Below are 25,538 nucleotides of genomic sequence, written 5' to 3' on the forward strand. Positions count from 1 at the left end.
GTATGAAGAAGGGGTGGACGTGGTGGAAACGGGGCAAGAAATGCAAGGAGTGGTATAATGAATGGTGCTGTTAAAAACTAGTTTTAGCTACTGTATGTTTCTTCTTTCTTTTCTTATCTCGTGATTCTAATATCTTTATTATTATTTGTTACTTTTCTGCACTCTGCATTACGTTGCTTACCCTGAAAAGGAATAGCATGATAGATACATGTACGTATGATAACTTTTATTTTTAAAGGATGTTTGTTGCTTGCTGCTTTAGAAACAAGGACTCGAAAATCAAAAACCAATTTGCATTCTATCTGTTTTTTGTTTCTAAGTGCATTTAAGGCCACTATTTATTATAAATGTAGTTATATCTAATGAATGCTGATCTGGTTTGATGCCCCAATTCTGTTCATTGCTCTTGTGAATATATGTAGCATTCTCCTATTATGTTCACTTTCTTCCATACTTGGCAGGCTTTTATGTCTTTATTGTGGCAATGCTTGCTCCTTAAGTCAGTCAGAATCTGACAAAGGATAAGCTAATAAAGTACCATGAGTAATTACGATTTGGCAAAAAGTATCATTACATTCTCATTGTCCATCACCTTCTGGAAATCATACCAGCTAAGCAATCCATCAACTGACATATAACACCAAAGTGAAAATATTACTGTGAGTCTTGTATGTTACCATATATCATAACTCTAAGTGGTAATAATATGATGACTTACCACTCCTTGGCCTGAATGTTAAGAGTATCTCCTATAGAGTGTAGGAATCTATACAACAATTCAGTCACAAAGATCATGGTAGGTTCTGTTTCAAACATGGAAAGGAAATAGCGCCTATGAAATCCCCATGAGGTTTTTTTTTTTAGATTTTTTAATCCTGCCTTTATTATTCCTATAACTCAAGGCAGGGAACATACCCAATACTCCTTCCTCCTCCTCTTTTCCCCACAACAACAACAGCCCTGTGAGGTGAGTTGGGCTGAGGGAGAGGGACTGGCCCAAGGTCACCCAGCTGGCTTTCATGCTAAGGCGGGACTAGAACCCTCAATCTCCCAGTTTCTAGCCTGGTGCCTTAACCACTAGACCAGACTGGCTCTCTGTGAGATTGAGTTGAGCTCACAGAGACATTATTTTTTCTTAATTTTGAAGGTGACCAACTACTAGAGGAAAGACGAGACTTAAATATAATTACAAATAACAGTAAAACATAAATCTAGTTTTCATGAATGAGCATGATTATTTGACTGCATGAGGCTAGAAAATCAAAAGCCCATAAATCAAAACTATTTTTTCAAGGATTTCAGCATCATGCAAAGCTCCCTCAATATTTAGTATCTGATTTATTGCCATTTATTGCCCCCTCTCCACATCTCATGCTTTCTTCTTTTCACCTCTCCATGACCAATTTTTTACACTTTGCTCACATGATTGGCAAATAAAGGCCAGGCTATATCATGTACATTTACTGGGCCTACCCATTCTTTTTGACTGTGTGTAGAACTCCAAGGCTGACCATGTACAGGTTGATAGTCCAACTGTCCACCATGAAAAAGGGAAGGATGGAATATATAAAGAGCCTGCTCATAAGGGCATGAAAATAAGAACTGTTTTCTGTTGGGTAAATAGATAGGATGTGTATCTGTCATAATACACTACGTATGATGAAACTGTCTAGCTATCTTGTGGCACATGTTCTGCATGTTCACCTTCTGTTCGTATTCTGGTATCTGTCTGTCTCTTTAGCTATCAGTCCTGATGTGTAGTTGCACCATTCATGTGTATGATTCCTCTTAATTGCCATCTTGTCTGTTGATCATAAAGGATATCAGAAGTAAATCCACCAGATGCCTTTTATGTGGATTTTCTTTTTGATTTTGGAAGACGATTGTTAATATATTTCAGTACTGACATGTGCAGATAAACCTCCCTAATATTATTTTATGTTTTAAAGAACATTTCTAAGCGCACCTTGGGGAAAATCTTACTGAACACTTTGGAATCCTGCTGTGACTCCCAACATGGTAAGAAAGTACAGTAACACTTGGCACAGAACCTCACAGTTAGGCTGGCAAGACCACAGGAAACTTCTTTGGATGGAAGAGAATTAGCAGTGCTCTGACATACTATATACTGTGTTGCTTGGAAATGGCTGTTGATCAAGACCATAGATAGTTAACTGGACTTAATGATCTTAGAGATTCAGAGATAGAGATTCTTGACATCTGATTCAGGTGTCAAGAAAGATATCCTAGTAGCTATCAGTAAAGCTAAGAAAGGATTTCAGTGATTCCAGGCATAGACCAGAAAGTACTCACTCCTTTGAACCCAGATTATTGTTCTCTGACATGGCAAGAAAATGGGTGGGAAAAATGGGTTCACATCGGGAATGAATAGCTGGTGATGTGGCAATGATTTTGGGATAGTGTATCAAAACATCTAATCCTGCCTTGGTGTAGAACTGGGGGGGAGGGGGAAAATTCTTGTAATACATTCAATTAGTAAAAGAGAAATGTAAGGTAATTTAACTGAAAAAACAAATATTGCTTAAGTTTGGAAGAAGTAAAAATGTTATTGAAATTTTAAACTTGAAGAAATGTTCCAACTTTGGAATTACGTGCAACATATATTCAGCTTAACACATCATTTTGTATGTAACTGGAGACATCTAGGGCCAGATCCTATCTGATATAGCTCCATTCCTGACTGAAGGTAGGATTTTTTTCCCCAGTAGCCTGATCCACCTCAGAGGCTTATGCTGGCAATTTACATTGCCAGAATAAGCTTCTTCATCTCAACTTCTTTTTTCTAGTGACATTGTATAGGATTACAGGAAGGCAGAATATATGCCCTCTAGACCAGATAGATCAAATATTTATTCAGCTACCTTAGATTTCTTTTCTTGCCTCAATGCAAAGAAAGAAAATACCAGAGGAAAGAATTGTCTTTTAGTAAAGAAAGTAGGTCAGATCTTCAATATTATAACCTTTCATCTTTATACAATACACACATTTCTTGAGTCCTCTCTTCTCCCCAGGCAGTAGCCCACTGTGCAGATCCCATTGTTACGAGATTTTCAGGCTCCAAAGGTTGTTTGATGACTTTGTTCTTTATAGCAAAGTTCAGTATGTGCTTCCTTTAGTTATCCTAGGAGGGCAATGCTCCAGATTCTTCTCACAGCCCCAAACAAAATTACATTTATTTCAGTATGAAGCAAATAAATATGTATCTAGAGAAAGAGAGAGAGGAAAAATAGGAATCTTTAATTCCACTGATCTATCTGAAGCAAGAAAAAAATGGCAAGGTCTTTAAAGTTCAACAATTCTTCAGTTTGCATTTTTGTTTTATACTGTAAACTGCCTCGACTATTCAGTTGATCAGGAAGGTAGGATATCAATTGCTGAAAAAAAATTCGATGTTTATGATTAACAAAAATATGTACATTTGAAGAGTACCTAGGTACAGTATCATTTTTTTACACCAGTATGTGCAATATATTTCAATCCCACCAAAAAGAGGGGGGCTACCACAGCGGCATGAGGTGTGACTTTCAGAGCAATGCCTTTAGCATCCTGTCTGGTCTGGCCACAACTGCTATGATTTGTTAGGCTAGAGCTCCTGTTTGTTTCCTCAGGCTGAGATAGTAACACTTAGAATGAACATTTATTATATATATATATGTATATGTATACACACCCACACACACACACACACACACACACACATACATACATACACACACACATGCACCCATCTCATGAAATGTGACTCTGGGCGGTGTACAAATATATTAACAATTAAAACCATAGAACAAACATAAATAAAAAGCATAAAAATCCAAGAATGCAGGAGAACAACAGTCATGTGATCATATAACCATCTTGCAGGCTCACCATGTGATCCTCAAGGTTGATGGTAAAACCAGGTTTTGAGGGCCTTCCAGAAGGCAGACAGAGATGGGGCCAACCTCACCTCAGGGGTAATGATGTTCCGGAGGGTGGGGGCCACAACAGAAAAGGCATGCCGTCTGGGTCCCACCAGATGGAATTCCTTGGGGGACAGTACCCGCAGCATACCGCTCCTGCTTCACCTGATGGGACGGGTAGGTATAATCAGGAAGAGGTGGTTCCTCAGACAACCTGGTCAGATAAGAGATAAATTTATCTGCAATAATCAAATATTCGTTTCTATTTCTACATGTGTAGCATCTTTGCTCAATCAGAACAATTGGGACTTAACTCCACCTTGACAGTTAAAAATAAAAAATCAATTTTTCTTCTGGCATTAGTATGCATAAATCTTACAGAGCGGCCTACAGGGATAGTACTATTAGACTTCAATCCTATGTACACTGCAACTCCACTGAATTTAAGGAAACATACCAAAAAAGTGGCTCCTAGGGGTGGAAAATGAACATCATGGCAATTTTCAGCATAAGACATTAATTGATCTACAATAATAAGGTGTTTATTTCTGTTCCTACATGTGTAGCATCTAATGACATGAGTGGTAGTCTTCAAAATAGTAACCTTTATCTAAAATGTAAATCTGCTTTGGGAACGAATGTAAAAGAAAGCGCTAAACCATAAGTTCCATTAGAGACTTCCATTATTGAATGAAATACAATTAGCTGCTGAATCCAGTAGCGAGAAATAACATTGCATTAAGTATTTGAAAAATTAAATGACTACCCTCTAATGTTCCCACCATTTCTTTCTAACACATGTTTATAAATATTAAGGAACAATATGAAAGAAAGGACTTCTCAGTCCAATATGAAAATAGAGTATGTTTTAAATGAATAGATTTAGTATGCTTATTTGTATATTGATCTCATATTTTATAGTTTGGAATTTTATTTTCTAAAGTGACAGCTAAATTCTTAGGTCTAACAAAAATATTTGTAATTTTTATTGATAGGGAATTTTCCCATTTGCCCTTTCATACATAATTCATACTGGTGAGGAAAAAAAATACACATTCTTGATATCCTTTGTAACTGTGCTTTAAACTTGAAATTGATTAAGGGATATTATCCACAGGCCTGCCCTTTTTCACAATTCTCTTACCAAGCTTAAAACGCAGTTCTGTCCATATTTGTGTGGGGCACATCTTCATTTGATTTTTCAGCCTTTAGAGGCAGAATTCCTTACATCTCAAAATGTGTAGAAACTGAGCTCACAAGCAGAGCTGCCACAAGCCACTGTACACCACACAGGATGCTGCATAAGGAGAGAGGTGACAGCTGCAAGGTAAAAATTGTTTTCAATCAGCAGCTGGATTTTTTAAAAAAACATGTTTTTAACAGTGCACGAGTGTGCATTCGCACAGTTGGAATTTTTAAAAAAATTGGTTTTGTGCACAAGGGCGCCTTGTATGCCAGCAGTGCCCCTGTTCACAAGCTTCTTCCTTAAAGCTGCTTCTCATTTCATGCATTTTTACTCACTAATGCATGAATCCCTTCTTGAAATTGAATAAAATGTTGCCTATTTGGCAGCGGAAAAACAGTGGCTGCCATAGATTATCAGTGCGGTAGAAGTCAAATTTGATTTGAGGTATTTGAGGTATGAGATTATTTTTACATGCAACTCCATCTGTATCCACAGTTCCAGGAGATTCTGCTTTACAAGGACAATTATTTCAAAACTTTTTCCATTCTTTGTTCAAAGATAAGGAGTTAATGACCCCAATGTCTGAAAGACAAAGCAACATGCAAGACAAAGGGGATACTTCACTGTGGGATCACTTTGATTTGAATAAGAATGTAGAACAGTGGTTCTTAAACTGTTTGATCCAATTACCCCTTCTCCTGCTCTCAAATACTGTCAACCCCCCCCCACCCCCCACCCCAGTCAGACTCTTGTTTTACACAAGCATCTTGGTAGTGGCAGTGCTAAATTGGATCCCTGAGTCATAAACAAGCAATAATAAATTGCTCCATTACTCCCAGGATATGCCCAAATTATCCCCTTGGGGATACCCCCAGTTTAATAACCACTGATATAGAAGGGCCCTGATGTATCAGGCCAAAGGTTCATATAACTTTCTTACAATGTCTTTCTTACAATGGATAATAACCTCCCACAAGTAGGATATGAGCACAGTCATATGCTCCTGCTTGCCTTTTCCTAGTGATGGATACTCAAAAGCATATTGCTGCTGCTGCTGCTGCTGCTGCTCCTCCTCCTCTTTCTCCTTCTCTTATCCATCAATTTGCTTGATCTTTTTGTAATATTGTCCCAAACTGGTAATCTTTACTGGCATCTTATGGTTAGAGAAGCCATAGTTACTGTATGTAAGGAAACCCTCCCTTTTGTATGTTCTCACACTGGTGTACTTCAAAAAAATCTACAGTGGGCTTTGGCACATGCTGGTAGAGTTGCAATTGCATAATTTTGATTTTGTTAATCCAACATTCAAATTTTTCTTTATCTTAAAGGAAAACCACCTATTGTTGAAGTCTTAGATGCTCTCTACCATGAGCTGGCTGCCTGCAAACTCACTGGAAGCAAGTCCCTTGAGAAAATACCAGGACACCAGTCTTTGTCAAGCTCTTTGGTCATCTCCTGTTGATCAACATTGCCCTCTATTATGTGTTGTGATTATCACTATGGGCTCAAAAGTTACAGTGCGAAAACATGGAGTGTTCTGCCATCTATGAAATGGTCCAGTGCAAAAGATGGAATGGTAAAATAAATGGTATAAATATAAAGAAATAGGCAAATGAAACAGAAAGTCCAGGTTTATCAGTAAGGACTGACAATGGGCCTTGAACAGATTTTGAGGGATGGGTCTCTCAACCTTTCTCGTGGGTCTTTATACAATTGAATACGTTTGGAGTTTAAATTTGAGAACCTATACATCTACAACATATATCTGGAACCTGAAGTTATGGACAATATTTCCGAAGTCCCAAAAATTCTCATTTAATGTGTAAGTAAATTTTATCCAGCTGATTGCTCAGTTCTTATCACATTATTTAAGTGGCACCTGAATTCTCCATCTTACCAGTATCATTAATACACTACAGGGAGTCCTCGCTTAATGACCCTAATTGGGACAGGCAACTCTGTCGCTAAGCAAAGCAATCATTAAGTGAAACATCACATTACCGCCGCACCTACTGATGGCAGTTCTGGCGGTCCTGGTTGTGGTCATTAAGTGAATCACCCACAGTCATTAAGTGAGATATCATGTGACTGCAACTTGTGACCTGCCAGCTTCCCCATTGACTTTGCTTGTCAGAAGCTGGCTGGGAAGGTTGCAAATGGTGATCATTATGACTGGGATGCTGCGACAGACGTAAGTGCAAGGACCAGTCATAAGTCACTTTTTCAGTGCTGTCAAAACCTCGAACAGTTGCTAAATGAATTGTTGTAAAGTGAGGACTACCTGTAATCTATCATATGCAAAATAATACAGTGCTATTATTACCCAGTAGAACTTTACTTTTCTGAATATAGTAGAGAAGAAGAATTGCATTTTAAAAATTATTTCACTACAGTTGTCTTTCCTTGGGCATTTCCTTATTGGGCAATGCTATGAATGAAGAAAATAAAAAGGTACCAAGAGAGATTATACTTTAAATGAGGAATAAAGCTGACTTGAAGTCTGCAGGAACTACTTTAGGGATACCAGATGTGGGCTACAAAGATTTAGACAATGGCACCAAAAAGATACCATATCTACAGTAATTGTAGCACTACTTTGTTTTTTATTGGAATCCTAAGAACCTTCCACTGGAGTTAAGTGCAAAATGGGAGCAGAAAAACAAGGAACAGAGTGCTTCTGCAGGGAGGGAGGTAAAAGAAGCAGATAGTAATTTTTTTTTTCACACAAAAATCTACTCTTCATTTTATTTTACATTTGGATGACAGCCACCTTAGTTACTGTATTAAGGGAGAAATCCTGTTCATCTACCACAAACCACTCACATCCATTCCCACTAGTACCTCTTGATCTACCTTCTGTACATCCTTGCCTTGCGGCAATCTATAAAATAGTTATAGATAGTTATCACTGCATGTACTTGGAGGAACTATGCATGTTAAAATAATATGTCCGGATGATGTATGTATGGCTACTTGTAAACATACAGCTTATTTGATTCTAGAATTATGTCTACATTTTTTCAACTGGAAATTTACAAATGTAGTATGTAGTACGCAAGAGCTTTTAACTACAATCTTCAACCATAGTAAAATTTAGCTGGCTATATTAAAAGCCACCTTGATTCTTTTATAGTATCCCAGTGCAGCAAAGAATTTAGGGTATTATAAGCCAGACAGAATCACAGTAAGAAACGTCAGCAGTCTCTGATTATAACTTTGAAGGTATATACAGTAATTGGATTCTTTCAATGGTATTCCTTCCCATTGCCTACCTTTGTTGTAGTAGCCTGGTCTATGTCCTGGCCTAACTTTTCAGTCAGCTCTGAGCAGACACTAGCTCTATTCAGTCATTCTTCATTGTGGAGTTTCATTGGCTTTTCAAGGATTCAAGATCCTTGTAAAGCCTGATACTAAATCATGTGAGATCGCAGGAGGAGAGCTGTGACAGTCTATGGTAGCCAAATCATCAGAAGTCTCGTAGCAATTTTGCAGACTAAAAAATGTTATTAAAGGCACAAACTTTATTTATGAACTGGCAGTTGGTGGCATATATCACATGAGAGGAAGAATATGGGAAGGAGCCTCAAACCTTGTGTGTAAAGTTGTTGGGACTGGTGATGGTGGTGCTGTTAGTGTAAATGTGGGGTCAAGGTAGACAGCTGAGTTTGTTACCTGCAACACCCCTGTATGGATGTGATGTATGCCATCATCTTGCAATGCTTCTCTGGATTCTACATAGGGCAAACAGGCCAGCTTTACTCAGAAGAATTAATGGATACAAGTTTGACATCAAAACTCAGAACAAGGACAAAGTAATAGCAGAGCATTTTAACCATCCACAACAGTCCATTATAGATTTCAGAGTAGCTGTTTTGGAACAGAGAAACATTACCAGCACAACTGAGTAAGACACTGTTGAACGTGCACATATCAAAAGGTTTCAAACTGTCTCAGAAGGTCTTAACAAGCAGTGGGTTTTTAATACATTACAACTGTTAATTATGAGGTACTTGTATTCTCACATGTAACCCGTATATTCTATTCATAACTACTCTGTCTTCCCCCCATCCCAGTTTAGATCCTGTAGCAGTTGAGCTACTCCATGTACTTGATGGAATGAGCTGCAGTTTACAAACACGCCTTTTAATAAGATGTGCTAGTCTGAAAAGGTACTATTTGCTGCCTCCTTTTTTTTAGTTCATGAGAAATCTACGTAAATGAAAGCATCAGATTTCCTGCTGCAGAAGTTCAGGTGATTGTTGGCAATCAGTTGTAGGAGTGAGGCCAATAAACCCTCGCTTCCCTGTCCCATTACATCATTAGAATTTGTGAAAATGGCTCATCGCCAAAATACATGGCAAATGACTCAGTTCACCATTCATAGCTGGATGCTTGACTATCTCAATCTGAAATTATTGATCTGATTTGGAGATCATGCTGCCCCATGGTTTAACCATGATACCAAATTGGTTGAGTTTGATCAGTGTGCTATGCTGTAGACAACTTTCCGTACGAAGTGGCTGAATCACACAACCTGCAAATCCCATCCCAAGCCAAACTTTACAATTTAGCACATCTTGACTTTTGACTCCTGCAGGTGCCCCTGGCAATCACTGAATAACAATATGAACTTACAAGACATGCGCTAGATAAGTATTTTTCTTCTCCCCATTCTCTTTATTTTCTTTCTGTATATATTAACCATCTTCCTTCATGACATGTTTCTGAGAATTCCATTGTATTCCACAATTTTGTAAGCTTTCAGATGGACTAATAAAGATATTCCCTCAATATGGGGTTTGGATTTTTTTTTCTCATTGCCAACGTATTTGCATTATCCTTTAATTAATGACTTCAGGCAAGTTGCTATCATTTCAAAGCATTCTGACCAAAACAGTATTGCAGCCTTAAGCGCGCTTACTTGGAGGCTGAGTTTCTTTAAAATATTGGATTCAGTGATTGATTACATTTTCAGGATAGTGGGTTCTACAAATCCTGTCTTCATGTGTTTATTGGGACATTATTCTCTCTTCGATAGCCTCAGAGGAAAAGTACTGGAGCTGTTCAGATAAATCCTTCTAGTGCTAATAATCAAAAGACATTGTGTGTCTGGTCCACCTTTTCCTTCTCAATTGATTTTTTCTTAGTATGAAAAAAAAAGGAAAGCACTAGAAAAACGTAGGAGATGTCAGCACCTGGACCCCCCATAGAATTTTATGCACGAGAGAAATTGGTTTGCACAATGAAAGCCTTATTTGGAAGCATCTTGCATATGTCTGTTACTTCCTGTTGCTCCCAGCTCTTGGTTTAAAATGCAAATGCTATTTTGCAGTGAGAGAATTCAGCTAGCCACTTGCTTGGTAACATGCTTCTTGTTTGCTTGAAGCACTGTGCTGGAATTGGGCTACAGCCATTGTTTTCGAGATGGGTGGTGGAAAAAATACAATAAATAAATAAATAAATTCCAGCAATTGTTCTTAGTTCTGCTGGCAAATGGACTCCTGAATTATCAGGCTGAGCCACAGGTTTTATGGCCATATTTGTGCAACACACCTGGCAGAATGAGCTGGTTCTTTGGGGTCAGCACTGATCCTCGTGCTCCAGCAGTGCCAAAAAGGAATGGCGATTTTCAGTATCCTCCCAGCAATTGCAAAAAAAGGCTAGGGGACTTGGTTTCTTTATCTGCAGTGGCCTGATCTGGATCAACAGATCGAGTCAGGCAGCTTATTCAGCCACCTATCCCTTCCCGTTTACAAATCACCTCTGTTGCAGGACTGCTGTGAGTGTGTGATTGTTTTGAGCTTCATTTTGCCAATCCTGCTGCAAGCAGTCTCCATATCTAAACTACCTAGGGTGATTACATATATAGTGCTGGAATCTCCCAGATTAGTAGTTCTTGGGGATTCCAATCTCTGTGCCCACATGGACCCCACTTGAAAGGAGGAGATTCATGGCCCCCATGGCAACCATAAGACTGTTCTAATGATTACTGCCTACATTTATACAGCAGGAAACATTCTTACCTTTTTGCTCAGGACCAGAAAATGATGATCTGGGTATTGAGAGCCAATACATGGTCTCTTTTTTTATGGACAGATCACTAATAGTTTTTATACTGTGGAGTCCTTGGTGCTCTCTCAGCTGGCTGGTTTGATTACAGACATTTCATTACCTAGTCAGGTAATGAATGTCTGCAAGCAAACAACCAAGCTCAGAGAGCACCAAACACTCCACAGTTCAACCCTGAGCAACTGATGTTCTCTTCTATTAGTTTTTATAATAACTAGGATTCCTCTGCAGTGGTGGGGGATTTTTCTGTGCCTTCAAAACAGTGATTCTGTTAAGGACATTGTCATTCTAAGGCAGGGAATCAATCCAGACAGTTGACCGAATTGCTTCTGAGGATCCTCTCACTTTCTTATGGAGCCAACTGAGACCACTGGTTGTCCAGGAAGCTCAGGACAATGAAACAGCAGGGCTGGCAGCTAGAACAATGGTGGAGGAAGACTTGGAATAAAGCCTAGCGCAGGCTAGAATCCATGTTAAGGCCTTTGCTACAACAATGAAGAGAGCAAAGAAAATGCATTTTCTACTACAATTGCATCTGCAGTTGAGCTATTCCAGATTGTAATAGCCCTATTACAAAAAGAACTGAGGAAAGCTGAAGTAGGCAACCTTCCGGCCTGCAATGACTTGTTTGAGAGACACTTGGTAGAAAAAAAAATCACCTTTATTCCAACTTGAACTTTTTGGTTATGGTAGACTCTAATGCTGTATCTCCAGCCTCTGCCTGTTTTGGCGAAGCCCTCCTCTATGGCACAACTTGGTGAGAAGACAAAGGGTCTTTTCAATAGTTACAGCCAAACTATGAAAGTCACCAGATCAGCACTATCTCTTGTGGTTTTTTGTCAATGGTACAAGACTTTCTTCTAGAAGAATGCATTCACTCAACAGACAATGTAAACTGTTTTTGAAAACTTTCAGACTTGGCTCTATCTACTTTATAATTATAGGGAACTGGTATTAAAATATGCTGGCATCACATGCATCATTCATCACATGCACACTTGCCCATAGTTATAATTTATATTAGGGATTTTCATAGTTTTTAAAAATTATTTTTATTTATTTCTCTATTAAACTTCTTAAATTTTGGATTGATTTAATTCTTGTCTGCTGCCCTGAACGATGTATGTGCATTAGAAGTGTGTGATATAATTTCCATATTAAAAATGCCTGTGAGTCACATAGCAAATGCAGAAAATATTTTAACCAACAAAATAACAAACGGGAAAGTTTACTTCTTCTTTCCTGGAACTGTGGTCCTCCTAAGGGTTGGGAATAAAGTCCTGTTGACAGACTTGCCATGATTTTTCTGAGTTCAAAGTCCTGGAAGTTACTCACTGTGAAGAATAATCAGAGCAAATGTGGAAAACTGGACTTTTAATATTAGGGATTTCTTAAGTTTATTGACTATTCCAAGATTGTGTAACCAGTAATAACAGTTTAGGAAATGTGGAGAAAGGGGTTTTCTATAAAGCATCATACTGAAGGAAGAAATTACAATATTCTAAATGTAGAAAGGACATTTCCCTTACAGATGTATTAATTTCTTGCAGGTAAGTTATCTATTAGGGTATCTTTCCCATATGTGTATGCTATTTCTCACATCAAAAAAATCCATCAATTTATATTATATTTTAGACTGACCTGCAGAGTTCTCTTTGGTTAGGCTACATTGTTTATGTCTTGATAAGCTCCTTAAAAGTATTTTATCTAAGCTGTTGCATAAGATGAAGGTTTCACAAAATCTTCATCAGTAGTTTTAGTTATGACAGTGCTTGCTCAAATGAGAAAAAAACAGGACTTACTCCTATTCTAACAGGCTTGTTATAACAACCTGCTGTGAGGGAAATGGGCTGCTTAGTGAGTCTCTGATTGCCTCCCCATCCCCAAACTAATATCCCTGTGTTCTTCCTCATATGGCAGGTGATCCTAATGGTCTCCAGGAGGAAGACAGAGGGGCTTTTAGACAACAGTAACAGCAACAGTACACAGAAATAGCAGTTTAATACTAGCTGCTTATTTTTTTCTTCCTCATTGGGCAGATGGTTCCCATGGCCTCTCTGAGGAGAAAGAAAGGGATTCCAAAACCATTGACAGAAGGAACAGCAAGTGTAGATGGTCACACTTCACACTGCTTCTTCACCTCCCCTCTTGGCAGCTGGTTCCAATTGTTTAATCCCACCAGATTTTTTATCAAGGCTACTGCAAACATTGTCCTCTCATTTACTTCCAAAATAAGAAAAATAGGATGCAAAGTTAACACACACCTCACAACCCAGCTGATATAGCCACCGTACTTCCCAAAGTGACTCAAGATCAAATGCCAGAAGGTTACATAAGATTCCAGGCACTCGAAGCCTACTCTTGGTAACTTATTTAGTTCTTGACACTATAAAGAAAGTTGTAGTAGCGTGAATAATGAGTTGCCAAAAAGGAAATGCGTTTTCACACAGGGAAGTCACACCACATTAATTAAATAGATTGGATATATATCTTGATCTATGCCTTTTAGCAATGTCACTTCAAAAAGAAATTGACTTAAACAAGATTGATAAGGTGTTGCGAAATTCAAATTGGTTTCCTACAAAAAAAGAGATGTTTGCACTTAGTGTATTATTAAGGAAGAGTCCAATTCGATTGAGATGAAGTGGCATGACTATTTTGTATATCTGTTCACATATTCTGAACTGAATTGTTGCTCAAACTTTTAAAAGGGGCAGATAGGAGCTGATTTGGCAATATCTGATATATGGAGGAAAAAAATGGATGGAAAAATGTGAGGCTCAATAAATTATTAAGGTGAAACCAACACAGTTCTGGGTGAGCAGTGATGAAAAAGCAGTATCAGATCTATATTTGATATTAGATTAAAACTACAGTGAATAATGATAAGAAAATAGAACAATAGAAATATATCTAGTCGTACCAAAACTAAATATTCAAGGCCTACATATCTGTAGAGCCCTACACAGAAAAAGAGATGCCAGATGTTCAAGCTGGCATTAGAAAAGGCTGAGGAACATAAGACATTATTGCTGACGTACACTGGATAATTGAGAAAGCCAAAGAATAACAAAAAGAAGTCAATATGTGCTTCATTGATTATAGAAAGGCCTTTGATTGTGTCAAGCTGTGGAAGGTATTCAGAAAAATGGGAATCCCAGAACATCTCATTGTCCTCATGAGCAACCTACAAGTAGTCCTCACTTATTGACCAATCATTCAGTGACTATTTGAAGTTATGACGGTACTGAAAAAATTGCCCTGTTCCTCTACATATACCTGAATTACCATGCTTGAGTATTTGGACTCTTTGGCTATCGAGGTCAATCTACTGCCTCTCTTGCCAGCTTGCCTTGCTGAACATTTTGTTCTTATTATAAATGTGCCCAGATAAGAGCCATTCACACCATGAGTGTCAGTTCATGCACAATCTGTATTTCTGTCATTGACTTAAAAGACTTCACATATCAAGTGATGATTGCCATAGTTAAGGGCATCTCAGCTGTATTTTACTAGCTACTCCTTCTGGTAAGACATACCATCAACAAGTCACAAAATAAAGGCCATTTCCTGCACTAACGGAGTGACATGCTATTGTAGGCATAATTACTTGAATCCAGACTTAAGTAGGTTTGAAATCAACCTACTGATATGAACAGGATTTAAATTAGTGACTTAAATTAATTAAACATTTTTCCCTTCATCATTTAAATAATACCAGTTCATCTTCCATGAGGATCCATCACACAGTGTCTTTGGCCATACACATTCTGATTTCAGCACTGGAGGGTAGGTGGAGAGAATCATTTTACAGTAATAGTACCTTATACAGAATTTCTCAGCAGATCCTTATGACATTAATACTCCTAGCATGTATATGCATGACAAATCATATTACTACCTGCATGGTTTTCCCTAAGCAGAGTAATTTCATGGACATTTCATGCCTATCCTTTCACATTTTGCATCAGCATACTTGCTGGATAAGCTATCGATAATTCCATTCAATGCTAAAGCATTACAATTGAAGTCTTAGAATTTAATTGAACATCATATTTCTTTCTACAGTATTTGACTTTGCTGAGATGGCTTTTCTACTTTTTTTTTTTGCTCCAATTGTTATCCAACTCTAACATATAGCATCTTTCTGCATACTGTTGTGCTGCATGTGTGCAAAGGAAAAGAGAGTATTTTGAAATGTAATTTCTTCTGAAAGAAATGCCAAAAAAAGGATGGATGGATGGATGGATGGATGGATGGATGGAAGGAAGGAAGGAAGGAAGGAAGGAAGGAAGGAAGGAAGGAAGGAAGGAGCTGGGGCTCTGGTAGAGCTATCAAAGAAGAGCCAAAGTCAGAAAAAAGAAAAGGACACAAATAGAAAATAGATGCTTAAAAATCCCTTTAAACTGGAGTGAAAAAAATTGTCCTAGTAGAGAGGAAAAATTAATGACCTCTATAATAGAAGAAATAGGGACTTCTGGGGGAGGTATGGCAAACAAGACAGCTCTGTGAAAGCAGAGCAGATGACCATGGCAAAGACCAAGGAACCAGTGAGTAGACCAGTTCCTTGGAACCTCTCCAGATAAGGAGTGGATGGGAGATTGGCCACATCTACTCTGGACAACTGCCTCCCCGTAAGGAGACCACAGGACAGCTGTTTTCTGTGGGTTTGAATGCCAGGAGACAACGGGATTAGCCATCTTGCGTGCAACTGCAGCGGAGCATTTTAAAGGACACTAAGTTCTCCAACCTCACTTTCTAATCACTTTTGGAAATTGCTCACTAACTACTTCTAAGCTATTAGAGACCTTCAGAATGACAAGTCTGAAAACATCAGGTGAGTCTACCTTCAATCCTGAATGAAAGAAAAATTTAATCATAAGCTTAAGAATTTAAAGAATCTGAAATAAACAGCAAAAAGCTAGATAAGATTTTGATCTTAGAAAGTTATAAATGGACTAAGGATCCAGATGAAATTGGAATATTGAACTTTTACAATAAGATTTTGGAATTAATTATAAAGAACAAACAGCTTCACATGGGAAATAGATTCTCTTTTTGGTTTTTACAGGATATAACAAAGGTAAGCAATTTCATGATTTCAAAAATGGACACTAGGGAAGATTAAAGTTTTTAGGTAAGGAAAAATGTACAAACCTGTAAAATGTTGTAAAACATTGTAACAATAAAAATACTGGAAAAGATTTTTGAAGAATGGGATCAGAAAATAGTAATCACAATACCAACTATGTTAGTAATGAGGTCTGCTTTATGGACAAATTATGTCCAAAAGATGTTATTGAAGGAATGTCAGATGTAGAATAAATTTTATCTGACAGTATAGAGATGGTATCAAAAGTGGATTTACAACTGACAGGCCAAGAGAATGACTTAGAAAAGAATGTTTCACTGGATCTACAGAAGAAACTGGCTGAGGTTTTAAAATTTAAAAGGGAAATACAAATGAAAAACCAAAAGAGTGACCTGAATAATTTTTTCCTATTGGATTTATAAAAGAGCCTTGTTAAAGCCTTGAAGAAGTCTGTGTGATGGGACAAAAAAGAAATGAAGAGGAATCAAATCCTACAACAATATTTGAATGAACTAAAGATTAAGACTTAGAAGTAAAAGGAAGTAATATAAAGTTGGTTTATTTGATCAAGATGTTGCTATTTCTGGCAACTCTTTATGGACTTTCTGCTGACACCAGGATTGAAAAGATGATGCTTTATGGATTTGGTTATAGATAAGAGATGGGATATGGGATGAAGAGATAAATGTTTGTAACCTTAGAGGAGGTGAAGAGTCATTAAATTTGTTTATACGGGGCCTCCCCCATGCCCCTGTAGCACCCCCACATTCTTTACCTGGGACTTTCTCCACTTCCCACACGTCTGGGGTTACAACAACAAACAGGACTTCCTGGATTGCCATCACTAAGCAATGTGGTTATGTGTGAGATTTCAGCCAGCCTCTGACTCAGAAAATGAAACTCTTTCTGAGTCAGAGCGGGAAACAGAAACTTACCAGGCTGAAACTGGGAAAGCGAAACCCAGAGATAAGTCAGCAGCGTGGGAAAAGTCACAGACGCTGATTGGTCAGTCTTCGGAGGAGGATTCGAATCCTCCAATCAGCACACGTTGTCCTAACAGTCAGAAATCACACTGAGACGAGGAGTGGGTCTCTAGTGTTTATTACTGCTACATAAAACAGAATCCTGACAAACTGAAGAAGTGTGGGAAAAACCCAGACAGATAAACCCCAAAGGTTAAGGCGGGTCTGATCTGTGTCTCTTTGAATGGCTGCTTAATTCTTCAGTACTATGCATGCGTTTTCCACCCTGGATAGAGGCCCCCTCCTGCTCGCCATCAGTACTCATGACACACGTGAACAACATGCCGAAAAGCACAAAAAGGAGAAGGCAGCCCAATTGGCTGAAGGAAATAAGCATGCAAAAGATTGGCATAAAAGGCAGGCGTGTGAAGAGCAAGCCGCCAGAGACAACCGATCCTTCGAGTTCGCAGTTCCAGCAGAAGAGTACCTGTGTCAGAACAGCGTCTGTAACCAGAGGGGAATCAGCGCCAGTGTTTCCTATCGGAGGGAACTTGGATCCTGCACCCGTTGCCACTGAGGATCTTCTCCTTGCTGAACCCCGCAGCCTCAGTCTCACATCCAGCTTTGGACCTCGTCGACCTTATTAAATAGTTATTTAATAAAGAGTATTTTTTAATATTAAATCTGCCTGGCCGCCTCATAGTCTGAACAGGACATTATGTGACATCATGTTTTATGACCTCATCACTTAGCAACAGCAATTCCAGTCATAACTTGAGGATGACCTGTACTTGTTGTGATGACTGTATTTGCAGCACTCTTATATACTGTTGCACTAACATCTGCAATTCTGGCTAGTGAATATACTCTTCCAGAATAAGGTGTATTTTTGGCAAGGAGGTGAAGTTCAACTGTAATGCCATTCAGATAGACTTAGATGATGCTAATTATCTTGATCCATTGTCGATCTATGTTTTAATGTGGATTTGGTCTATCCTAAAAGGATCACCAACACTAGAAGAAAACTAGTGAAGTCCAACCTCAAATCAGTACCACTAATTAGAATATCTTTCTGGAATGGCTCTTAAGCACGGGTGTAAATTTCTTCAGTGGCTCCTTTCCTAGGTCCAGTTAAAAAGGGTACTGGTAGGTATTACTGCTTGGTCCCATGATTATTAACCAAAGGTGATTAGCCTATGCAAAATTGCTGGATGAGGTTGTTGCAGAAGACACACTAACCTGAAAAGAACTTTGGTGATATTTTTTCGCTGACATTTTCATGTTTTGAAAATTAATGATACAAACATTCACATGAATCCTTCATCTCAGAAGAAAGCTTGCAGTGTTAAAAGCAATATAATCTAAACAGCAGTTTTCCATTAGAAAAGGGGGAAATAGATAAAGAACCCTGGAGCAAATTCCTGCTAACGTAGCAGACATGCTTATGTTTATAACCAGCCAAGTTAGAAATCAAATTCACAGCACGTTCTGTTTATATCCTGCTAACATGGAGAAAAGCTGTCTTTTTGTCTTAAGAAGTTTGCAGAGGAATAGGCAAGCTGTCAGGCTGCGGAGACAAATTACTATTTAAATAGCCAGCGAAACAGGAGATACATTTGTGATAGCTATTTAATTTTCAAAGTTTTTCTAGCAGCCCAAGAGATCAACAAACCTCACACATTTTAAATTAGCAGGATTTTAATTTCACATTGTACAAGCTGTTTTATGAATTCACACTTTTAAATTCAGAAGGGAAATAATCTCATCTGAAAAGATGACATTTTATATTAAGATTAAAGAGAGCCACTGATTAAATGAAATAGTTTGGGGACGGAAAAAAGCCTGTCATCCTGGATGAACAGATCAAAGTGAGACCAAAGTTCAACAACATATAACAAGCTGCACTATAACACAGCAGTGCTCCTGTGAGGTGGACATGATCTAATGTGTGGGCTTAAAACACAAGTCTTGCCTTTCTACTGGACAACAGTTACAACAGATCAGTCTGACAGTTCATGCACTGTTGAGGCATTCATTGTATAAAGGGGGGCAAAAGCAAACCACCCATATCACCTTGAAATCTAGCTGCAGTATTTACCAAAACCGTAGTCAATAAGTGGCAGCCACATGGACTTCGGGTGGGGACATGGACTGAACAGCTGTGCCCATGGGCTTAGTGGGCAGAACTGACAACATGGCATTTTTTTCAGGCTCAGGCAGGTTTTTCCTGAAGCCCAGGAATGTTTTTCTGGGAAAGGAAAACACCTGGAATCACCCCATCTGTCCTCTGGATGGCGGCTTGCAGACAGAAGATTGCAAACAGCGTTTCATGCTCGACTGGTAAGAGCAGCCAGGAGGCTGGGACATCACCATTTTCCAAGCCACACTATAGCCTTAAAGGGACATTAAGACCAGCCACCCCGTTTCTAAATCATCCAATTTATATATATTTTTAAAGTATATGTACCCTAAGAGAGGCTTTCTATAGCAAGGAGAAGCAGTTCTCTTGGTGCTTATTGTTATTTTGGGGGTTAATTTTTTTTAAAGTTTTGGCTTGTTTTCCATCCAAATATTAAGGATTGAGAGTAAATAATTGTCTGCCTGTTATTATTTTTGTACTAAATTTGAAGATATTAACATTTTCCCCTTCAGCAAAGGATCGTTACCTTGTCGTGGTGCTGGAGCTTGAGCACCTCAATGATGCCATGAGCTAAATCGTGAAGGGCCACCCAAGACGGGAAGGTCATGACAGAGAGGTCAGACTAAATGCGATCCCTGGGGAAGGTAATGGCAACCCACCTCAGTATTCTTGCCGTGAAAACTAAATGGATCAGTACAACCAGAGATATGTCAGTATACCATCGGAAGATGAGACCCCCAGGTCGGAAGATGGTCAAAATGCTACTGGGGAGGAACAGAGGATGAGCTCAACTAGCCCCAGACGTGATGACGCAGCTAGCTCAAAGCCGGAAGGACGGCTAGCGGCCGACGGTGCTGGTGGTGAACGGCGAATCCGATGTTCTAAGGATCAACACACCATCGGAACCTGGAATGTAAGATCTATGAGCCAGGGCAAATTGGATGTGGTTATTGGTGAGATGTCAAGATTAAAGATAGACATTCTGGGCATCAGTGAACTGAAATGGACTGGAATGGGCCACTTCACATCAAATGACCAGCAGATCTACTACTGTGGACAAGAGGACCACAGAAGAAATGGAGTAGCCTTCATAATTAATAGTCAAGTGGCTAAAGAAGTGCTTGGATACAACCCAAAAAACGACAGAATGATCTCAATTCGAATTCAGGGCAAGCCATCGAACATCACAGTGATCCAAATATACGCCCCAACCACAAATGCTGAAGAAGCTGAAGTAGAGCAGTTCTATGAGGATCTGCAGCACCTACTGGACAACACGCCTAAAAGAGATGTTATTTTCATCACAGGAGACTGGAATGCTAAGGTGGGCAGTCAAATGACACCTCGAATTACAGGTAAGTATGGCCTGGGAGAACAAAACGAAGCAGGACACAGGCTGATAGAATTTTGCCAAGACAATTCACTCTGCATAACAAACACTCTCTTCCAACAACCTAAGAGACGGCTTTATACATGGACTTCACCAGATGGACAACACCAAAATCAGATTGATTACATCCTTTGCAGCCAAAGGTGGCGGACATCTGTACAGTCGGTAAAAACAAGGCCTGGAGCTGACTGTAGTTCAGATCACGAACTTCTTCTTGCACAATTTAGGATCAGACTAAAGAGATTAGGGAAGACCCACAGATCAGCTAGATATGAGCTCACTAATATTCCTAAGGAATATGCAGTGGAGGTGAAGAATAGATTTAAGGGACTGGACTTAGTAGATAGGGTCCCGGAAGAACTCTGGACAGAAGTTGGCAGCATTGTTCAGGAGGCGGCAACAAAATACATCCCAAAGAAAGAGAAAACCAAGAAGGCAAAATGGCTGTCTGCTGAGACACTAGAAGTAGCCCAAGAAAGAAGGAAAGCAAAAGGCAACAGTGATAGGGGGAGATATGCCCAATTAAATGCAAAATTCCAGAGGTTAGCCAGAAGAGATAAGGAATTATTTTTAAACAAGCAATGCGCGGAAGTGGAAGAAGACAATAGAATAGGAAGGACAAGAGACCTCTTCCAGAAAATTAGAAACATTGGAGGTAAATTCCAGGCAAAAATGGGTATGATCAAAAACAAAGATGGCAAGGACCTAACAGAAGAAGAAGAGATCAAGAAAAGGTGGCAAGAATATACAGAAGACCTGTATAGGAAGGATAACAATATCGGGGATAGCTTTGACGGTGTGGTCGGTGAGCTAGAGCCAGACATCCTGAAGAGTGAGGTTGAGTGGGCCTTAAGAAGCATTGCTAATAACAAGGCAACAGGAGACGACGGCATCCCAGCTGAACTGTTCAAAATCTTGCAAGATGATGCTGTCAAGGTAATGCATGCTATATGCCAGCAAATTTGGAAAACACAAGAATGGCCATCAGACTGGAAAAAATCAACTTATATCCCCATACCAAAAAAGGGAAACACTAAAGAATGTTCAAACTATCGAACAGTGGCACTCATTTCACATGCCAGTAAGGTAATGCTCAAGATCCTGCAAGGTAGACTTCAGCAGTTCATGGAGCGAGAATTGCCAGATGTACAAGCTGGGTTTAGAAAAGGCAGAGGAACTAGAGACCAAATTGCCAATATCCGCTGGATAACGGAAAAAGCCAGGGAGTTTCAGAAAAACATCTATTTCTGTTTTATTGACTATTCTAAAGCCTTTGACTGTGTGGACCATAACAAATTGTGGCAAGTTCTTAGTGGTATGGGGATACCAAGTCATCTTGTATGCCTCCTGAAGAATCTGTATAACGACCAAGTAGCAACAGTAAGAACAGACCACGGAACAACAGACTGGTTTAAGATTGGGAAAGGAGTACGGCAGGGCTGTATACTCTCACCCTACCTATTCAACTTGTATGCAGAACACATCATGCGACAAGCTGGCCTTGAGGAATCCAAGGCTGGAGTTAAAATCTCTGGAAGAAACATTAACAATCTCAGATATGCAGATGATACCACCTTGATGGCTGAAAGTGAAGAGGAACTGAGGAGCCTTATGATGAAGGTGAAAGAAGAAAGTGCAAAAGCTGGTTTGCAGCTAAACCTCAAAAAAACCAAGATTATGGCAACCAGCTTGATTGATAACTGGCAAATAGAGGGAGAAAATGTAGAAGCAGTGAAAGACTTTGTATTCCTAGGTGCAAAGATTACTGCAGATGCTGACTGCAGTCAGGAAATCAGAAGACGCTTAATCCTTGGAAGAAGAGCAATGACAAATCTCGATAAAATAGTTAAGAGCAGAGACATCACACTGACAACAAAGGCCCGCATAGTTAAAGCAATGGTGTTCCCTGTAGTAACATAAGGAAGGCTGAGCGAAGGAAGATCGATGCTTTTGAACTGTGGTGTTGGAGGAAAATTCTGAGAGTGCCTTGGACTGCAAGAAGATCAAACCAGTCCATCCTCCAGGAAATAAAGCCAGACTGCTCACTTGAGGGAATGATATTAAAGGCAAAACTGAAATACTTTGGCCACATCATGAGAAGACAGGACACCCTGGAGAAGATGCTGATGCTAGGGAGAGTGGAAGGCAAAAGGAAGAGGGGCCGACCAAGGGCAAGATGGATGGATGATATTCTAGAGGTGACGGACTCGTCCCTGGGGGAGCTGGGGGTGTTGACGACCGACAGGAAGCTCTGGCGTGGGCTGGTCCATGAAGTCACGAAGAGTCGGAAGCGACTAAACGAATAAACAACAACAAACATTTTCCTACACATTGAATTGGCTGTTTTGAACTTTCAGTTTCCTGCTCCTACTTTCCCTGGGAAATTGTCTGCTTATCACTTTCACATGTAAACATATTCTGTAACTCCTTCATATCCTCAACTTTTGCTGGTTAATCTCCTAGGGGGCGCCATAATATATTGCTTGAGAGATGGAGGATCTTAAACAAACTTTCTCTGACTTCCACCGAGATTTCAAACAGATTCTTTCTGATTCTTACCAAGTTTTTATGCAAGGCATTCAGGACATTGTGGAAAATATGAGCTTTAATGGGGATGTCGTGGATGAAACTGAAGAATTTAATAACGAGAGAAATGTCTCTTCGATTTCTGTTGAAATGCTGGAGGAAGATTGGATAGTCAAGTTGAAGAAATTAAAGAGATCGAGTTGCAAGCCATAAGTGAAATTGATTTTCTGATGGAATGCCATGGAAAAGGGGGTATTATGTATGGGAGGTTTCCTGAAGAGAAGTCAGAGTTTTTGAGGGGGGCAGTTGGGCTGTTTGATCTCTATAAGAAAAAAGCTCTCTGCACATTGTGGGGACATGTAAGTGCTTTGGTCTATTTTGAAGTGGGATAAAGATTTAAGAATATCTATTTGGATTGCTTTCAGGGTTTGGATGATTTCATTTATCCTTAATGATTTGGATTAAGATTACTAAGGTATAAATATATGTGCATATGACGTATGTACGTATGTGTATATACTGTATGTATGTATGTGCGTGTATATATGTGTGTGTGTGTGTATATATATATATATACACACATACATACATACATACACACATACACACTATATGTGTGTGTGTGTATTGTTTTGTTTATTCATTCAGTCACTTCTGACTCTTTGTGACTTCATGGACCAGCCCACGCCAGAGCTTCCTGTCGGTCCTCAACACCCCCAGCTCCCCCAGGGATGAGTCCGTCACCTCTAGAATATCATCTATCCATCTTGCCATTGGTCAGCCCCTCTTCCTTTTGCCTTCCACTCTCCCTAGCATCAGCATCTTCTTTAGGGTGTCCTGTCTTCTCAGTATGTGGCCAAAGTATTTCAGTTTTGCCTTTAATATCATTCCCTCAAGTGAGCAGTCTGGCTTTATTTCCTGGAGGATGGACTGGTTTGATCTTCTTGCAGTCCAAGGCACTCTCAGAATTTTCCTCCAACACCACAGTTCCAAAGCATCGATCTTCCTTCTCTCAGCCTTCCTTATGGTCCAGCTCTCGCAGCCATATGTTACTACGGGGAACACCATTGCTTTAACTATGCGGGCCTTTGTTGTCAGTGTGATGTCTCTGCTCTTAACTATTTTATCGAGATTTGTCATTGCTCTTCTCCCAAGGATTAAACATCTTCTGATTTCCTGACTGCAGTCAGCATCTGCAGTAATCTTTGCACCTAGAAACACAAAGTCTTTCACTGCCTCTATGTTTTCTCCCCGTTTGCCAGTTATCAATCAAGCTGGTTGCCATAAACTTGGTTTTTTTGAGGTTTAGCTGCAAGCCAGCTTTTGCACTTTCTTCTTTCTCCTTCATCATAAGGCTCCTCAGTTCCTCTTCACTTCCAGCCATCAAAGTGGTATCATCTGAATATCTGAGATTGTTCATGTTTCTTCCAGCAATTTTAACTCCAGCCTTAGATTCCTCAAGCCCAGCATGTCGCATGATGTGTTCTGCATACAAGTTGAATAGGTAGGGTGAGAGTATACAACCCTGAGAATATAAATAAAATTTGGTTTTGGGTTTAACATGATTAAGATTATTAAAATTGTATTATCAAGTATAATGGTAGACCATTTATATGCTTTTTAGTTTGATCTTTATTATAGTAGACAGGAATGTGTAGAATAGTAGCAGGAAGGAAATAATTAAATAAATGTTATCCTTGAGGGGGTAGTTGATCAGGATACAAACACACACAGACATATACATTTCTTTTTTCCTTTTAATATAAGGCAATGGAGCAACTGTATTTAGTGATTTTTATAATGTGCCAATGGGATGATTTATAGATATAATGTGAGTTTGGTTTAATATAGAGTAAGGGACTGATTATGGAAAATTGTTTTATATGCTTGCTGTTAAAAGTCGGAAGTCACCTTTTAAAAAAAAAAATTCTCTTGTGTTTTCACACTTTTTTAGTTTTTTCTTTTTTCTTTTTCTTTGTAGTTTTTTGGTTTTCTGTAGCTTTTATCTATGTCTGATACTTAATAAAATTCTTATAAAAAAATAAATAAGTGGCAGCCACACAAGATGTCGGGCTGTTTTTGAAAAAGCCCTTGGAAATGGCAACTTTTCTGGATCATGATTGCTCAGGATATTCCATTTGAAGTGCCACTTTTAATCTTTAAAGCTCTAAATGTTTTGACATTGGATATTTTAAAGAACATTTGTTCCCACATCAGTCTTTCTACACATTCAAATGATTTTTGGAATCTGAG

General features: G+C 39.1%; 1 protein-coding gene across 2 annotated transcripts in view; it reads left to right on the forward strand.

Annotated features, from left to right (window-relative positions):
* Positions 1–9,897, forward strand: part of EFCC1 (EF-hand and coiled-coil domain containing 1) — a 95,416-nt gene extending 85,519 nt beyond the window's left edge. For both annotated transcript variants that reach the window (XM_063291820.1, XM_063291821.1), the window contains 2 exons: positions 1,950–2,019; positions 6,435–9,897. In XM_063291820.1, coding sequence (XP_063147890.1) covers positions 1,950–2,019; positions 6,435–6,568 — 204 coding nt within the window. In that variant the 3' untranslated portion in view covers positions 6,569–9,897. The remainder of the gene's footprint in view (positions 1–1,949; positions 2,020–6,434) is intronic.
* The last annotated feature ends 15,641 nt before the right edge of the window (positions 9,898–25,538 follow it).

Source organism: Candoia aspera, chromosome 2 (assembly GCF_035149785.1).
Source record: "Candoia aspera isolate rCanAsp1 chromosome 2, rCanAsp1.hap2, whole genome shotgun sequence".
In the NCBI taxonomy this organism is placed as follows: Eukaryota; Metazoa; Chordata; class Lepidosauria; order Squamata; family Boidae; genus Candoia; species Candoia aspera.